General features: G+C 27.2%; 1 protein-coding gene across 7 annotated transcripts in view; it reads right to left on the bottom strand.

Moving 5' to 3' along the window:
• SCaMC (Short Calcium-binding Mitochondrial Carrier) overlaps nt 1–5540 on the bottom strand; it is a 107881-nt gene that overhangs the window by 6818 nt on the left and 95523 nt on the right. For 6 of the 7 annotated variants that reach the window (XM_014423480.3, XM_014423486.3, XM_024358319.2 and 3 more), the window contains one exon: nt 416–574. In XM_014423480.3, the coding sequence (XP_014278966.1) occupies nt 416–574 (159 nt within the window). Of the gene's footprint in view, nt 1–415; nt 575–3600; nt 3862–5540 lie in introns of those variants that run through there. The other variant, XM_014423519.3, reaches the window with a different exon arrangement.

Here is a 5540-nt window from a genome sequence, read left to right as displayed (position 1 = left end):
TTATAAATATGATAATTATTTAGGTTACTAATATATTTATTATTGATACAATCCCAAAAGTTTGCAAAGTGGTCTTTTTTGCCAACTCCTGGCAGCTACTTTGAAGTTGCTGCCATGTACCAACCAGGGTGGGAGTGTCAACATTTAAATCTCAAGATAAATATTAACTTCCCCAAGAGTGAATCGAACCCACATCCATGTTCCGAACCGCATCTCTAAAATAGTTATTAAGTAAGGGCTTTAATATCATTGCATAAATATTAGTGCTATCAATTAGATATTTTATATTGTATATTTTTAGAATTTTATTTTAAAAGTTTTTTTATTGAATTAAAATTTGATGTTTTAATGATAAAGTAATAAAAAAAAAAAAAAAATGGTAAAAAGAAAATGTTAATGAAACATAGTGTAATACCTGTAAATAAACTTTGAGCCTGTCGAGCGGGGCAGTACATGTTCTAGAGACAGCGCCCGCAACTCCTCCTGCCACCAAGTGCCTCCACCACATACCCGATTGCATTTCACTTTGGGTGAAGTCATCGGGTACGTTCATATCCTCACCAATGTCCAAGTACTGCAGACAAGAAAAAAAAAAAAAGGTTAGTCAGTCAACAAGCATTGGAAAAAAGAAATAATCATTATCAGGTTATTCAAACATTTATTTTGATCTATCAAGAAGGGAATGGACATGCTATGCAACTCTATAAAAGGGGAAACAAAAGAGTTCAATATAACACTCTCCTCTCCAGACCAATCCAATATTGTTATATTGGATTGGTCTAGAGAGGAGAGTGATGGGAAAAATATTTAAAATCTTAAAAATAATTTTATAGAGGATGTCTTTAATATATGCTATTTTCATATTTGAAATACACATAACAATTCAGTTGAATGATGAGTCCCGAGATAATTAAAGACAAAAATTAAAACTAATAATTTTAAACCAATTATTAATTACTAACGAGAATTATCAGTCTCAAAGAATGTCAGTTAAAAACTTAGTAATATGATCATAATATATTTTAAGATTAGAAAATAATATATTTTAAATAAACAAATGAGAAACACTGCATCAAAATGAATTTTATCCATTTTTTATACAAAATTCATTTTATACTGTCACTGCAAATTGTTTTTTTCTATAAAATACCAATTTGAATTTTTTTTTTAATCTTGATGCTTCTTCAAAATGATTTATAGAGCGTTTAAGTTTGTTGTTCTCTGTAAAATTAATTTCACAACAACAAGATTAAGAGGAATCTCTCTTTATATATATATATAAAATCATATATATAGTTTGTTTATTTGGTTTAACATCCTTATGAATTCCAAATAGGGCAGAAAAGATTTTTTAATGAATTACATATACTTTCAGAAATTTTTCTTAAAATGCATCAAAATTATAAATATCCTGTTTAAACAACAGTTTAAAGGCTTTTTACTGCATTTTTTTTTATGAGATTTTTTATTATGGCTTCGGCACATGAATAAATCAATAAAAATAATTTTGTTGGGTTTATTAGTGGCCTTGAGGATACAAGGGAATAATAATCAAACAATTTCAGTGACCTCTGCTTTATGAAAGATATGAATATTTATTATATATGAAATTCAAAAATTACTGAGATATTTTGTTTTTGTTTAAATATATAATTCAAATACTAACAAGAAAGAATAGAATTTACAATTAAAGTCATTGGTGTTTAAAAAAAATTATTAAATTTTTTTCTTGCATTTAATGTTTTCTTGATATTAACGTTTTGTTTTTCCGCATATAAATATGTATCCCAGTTTATCATAATATACACGATTTACAGTGAAATACAAAATATTGTTTTTATTATAGTAAAATTTATTCATGACTGTTTTTGTAAATTTTTTAATATTTTTCAAATGTATTATCTCTTTGGTTCACAGTTAATAAAATATAAATTTCCTTTATAAAAAAGTTAAAAAATTATATAAAAATTTAGATCACACAAACACAAAATAAAATAAGAGCATTTAAATAATGAATTCTGAAATATTCTTGCTTATAGGTTGTATAAATATATTCAGACACTTTGCAGTAGTTTAACGAGGTAAAACAAGTCATGCAATGAAATCATAATAGTTTTTATGACTTTTTTAATTATTAAGGATAATTATATTTCTCAAAGATAAGTACTTCATTTAGAAATTACTACAATGTTTTATAGAGAAATATAGGAGAATTAATTAAATATAAATCTGGTTAATAACATCTTTGGAGATTGGGCATAGGGCATAGAGGTCGAAAACTATCAATACTATATTTTATCTTCTATTATCTATAGTTTAATTCATAATTTTGTCATTACAATGATATTAAACGGATAAAATAATATAGATAAAATATTGTGTTCTAAATAAATAAAAAAGAACTCATTTTTTTTTTTTCTGATGATTTATTTCATTTGAATATTACTGACTGTTTTAAGACGCTAATTGCACCTCCAAAATAAAGTCACTTCCGAAAAACATATTCCGTAAAGCTGTCTAGATAATTACCAATGCTAAAGACCAGATATGCTAACACATTTATTTTTCTTGATTAAAACATTTTTTTAAAAATATTAAAGTAAATTGGAAGATTGCTGATTGACCGTGTGTCAAGAAAAACTAAAGAAAGTACAAATTAAGAGATGAAAAGAGTAAAATCAAACGAAAAAAGATTGAGACAAAATTCATAACTGTTTTGACAGAAGTCAAAGTTACTGTTACTATTACCGTTTTCATTGATTGTTTATAACCTTTAATTTTTTTAATTAAATTTTATGTTTCACTGTATACCCCTGTTATTTTCCACTATTTTTTTTCTTTGTAACTATGTCAAGTGTTTGTATCTTTTTTAGCCCTGACGAAGCTCTGCAACGTGGGGCGAAACGTTGGCTCCAATAAAAATAGTATACCCATTTACTATTTGACCGCAGCCGGACCATATTCCATTCATTAAAGTAAATTACATGGCTAAAAAAAAAGAAAGAAAGAAATTATATATGTATTAAATAAGAATGGTGGTCGCGGCACGCAAACCATAAGTAATTTCAATAATTGAAATTCACAGAGAACATGGTGTAATTTTCATAATGGATTGAGTTTATTTTATAGTGTTTTTAATTATTTGCTGTCACTATTTTCTTTTTTTGAAACCTCATATAGATTGCGTCTGCTTAAGCAATAATGGAAACATTGAAATCATTCCTTTGAACGGACGTTATTCATATACTGACAAACGGAAGGGGGGGGGGAAATAAAAACAGCAAATAGTTTACAATTTCAGTAAATATTCACATAATCGATAGTTTACATCTAATAAGTCGTAAGAAATCGATATTTTACATCTAATAAGTCGTAAGAAATCGATAGTTTATATCTAATAAGTCGTAAGAAATCGATAGTTCAGTACTACTGTTTACATTTGTGCTTAGAACGACCTCGCATCGATCTATCGATATTTTTAATATCGAAAAGAGGCGAAATCGCCGACTCCAACGCCAGGAATATACCACCCTAGTCTCGATACTAGTTACAATATATCGATACTTCTAATCCGACATTGGGACGATTGGACACACCTACCTCGACATTCTGCTGGCTCAGATCGTGGAGGCAGTAGTAGTGTGGGAACGCCATTCCTCGCGGGCACCTACTGAGCCTTATCACCGTCTCCCGCTGATAGCGAACACTGACGTCACTGACCCGCAGTCAATGGGCAGTCTTCGAGTACGTGTCGCAAACTATTCCAAACCGCGACAAACTACGGCAAGAGGGCGAAACCAACAGTACGGGGCAAACCCCTAAAACCTCTGGGGTAAGGGAACACAATGTTATGTCATGTTTGGATATAGGCTCTATTTGTGTACGATTATACCCTAATTAATATATTACATGTAATATTATTATTATATTATTTATATAATATTATTTAAATAAATACAATAAAAATATTCTTCAAATCATAAATCCCAATTTCCCTTGAGTTTTATATATACCACTTTCCTTAATATTGCTTCAGTAGTATTGAACGTATAAGAGAGTTTTAAATGTTTAAAATATAATTGGATGATTTAAAAAATAATGTTTAAGTCTCTAAAATATAAGAATAACAAGCCCGAGCGAAAATTTCGTAAATTCGGCCCATGATTTGCGATTTGAGATGCATCTGATTAAAACGTATTTTACACATTGTTGATGTGAGATGCACTATCTTTAGTCTACATTTATTGTGTATTGATGATTTTTGAATAGGCGAAACATTGACTTTTTAGTGATCTAAAAATATGCAGTCAGATGCTTTATTTTTGCTTACTTCCAATTCTACTATAGTAAAAATTGATATTATTGTTTTGTTTTTTTCCCAGAGAGGTAAAAATATCTTCACAAAATGTACACACAAATATATACAAAATTTTTACTTAACTTCGAAGTTCCTTAAATGTTTCATTGATTGGATATTTAGTTCAACTGATTTTTATTAATTGAAGTGTTTGGAATTAACTTTTTTTTTAGGCTGATTTCATAAATTTTTGACTGAAAATGTTTAGGAAATTTGTTTTCTTAACAGAACAATGTTGATATTATATTAAAGTAAGTTACTCTTGGTTGATGACTAGAGACCATATTATTTTATCATTATGTTATTTTATTTATTTATTTTTCATACAGATAGGTTGATTATGTTCATTTTGTTTATTCTTTTGTTTTTATATATTTTAAGAGTTTTTTTTTATTTATTTATTTTTTTTATTCATTTATTTATTTTATTTTATTTTAGTATGTATGAGATCATTCATCACTATTATCTGTTCCCCACAACTGTGTGGCAGATTGTAATATCTATCAATAAATAAAAAGTATTAAAAAAAAACTCTTGGTTGAGGGTAAAACATTACGATTACCCAACTAGTTTACATAGAAAAAGTTTTAATTTTTGCAGTTACCACGTTTTACGTCCGAACGCCCAATATAGAGAACTATACATGCAAAATCTTGTTCTGATTTACCTCAAGTAGAGATGAAAAAATATAGAAGCAAAATATCAGATTTAAAATATTATTTCGATAACATCGATGTTAAAAAGAGAATCGAGTAATTTTAGAATAACATAACATTTGGAATACTAATATTAATATAAAACCGACATATCGCTGTCAAAGTTCAACAGTGTAATATCTTAAAATTAGTGTTAATAATATTTTGTTGTAATTAGAAGTACATATTATATATATATGTATCAATCACTGGATCCTGTAAAACTAATTTAATTGATAGTAGAAATATATATAATAATAAATAATTTTTGTTGATGAACTCATTTTATTATTTTTTTTTTTACGTTTTTAATAAACACGTACAAACATTTTTTTTAATTTATACTTTTTTCACTTATAAATAAAAAAATCTTATAGTTCTAACAAATTAAATAATCGCTTAGCATTACTGGAGAGGAAAAAGTAAATTTTTTAAAACTTAAAACTGTCAAATTTCTTATAAAATAAGTTTAAAAAAATGAAATAAAT

This window comes from Halyomorpha halys, unplaced genomic scaffold (assembly GCF_000696795.3).
Source record: "Halyomorpha halys isolate HHAL.00 unplaced genomic scaffold, Hhal_1.1 Scaffold24.1, whole genome shotgun sequence".
NCBI lineage: Eukaryota > Metazoa > Arthropoda > Insecta > Hemiptera > Pentatomidae > Halyomorpha > Halyomorpha halys.
Note: the sequence above shows the minus strand (reverse complement) of the source record. Positions and strands in the feature narration are given on the sequence as shown.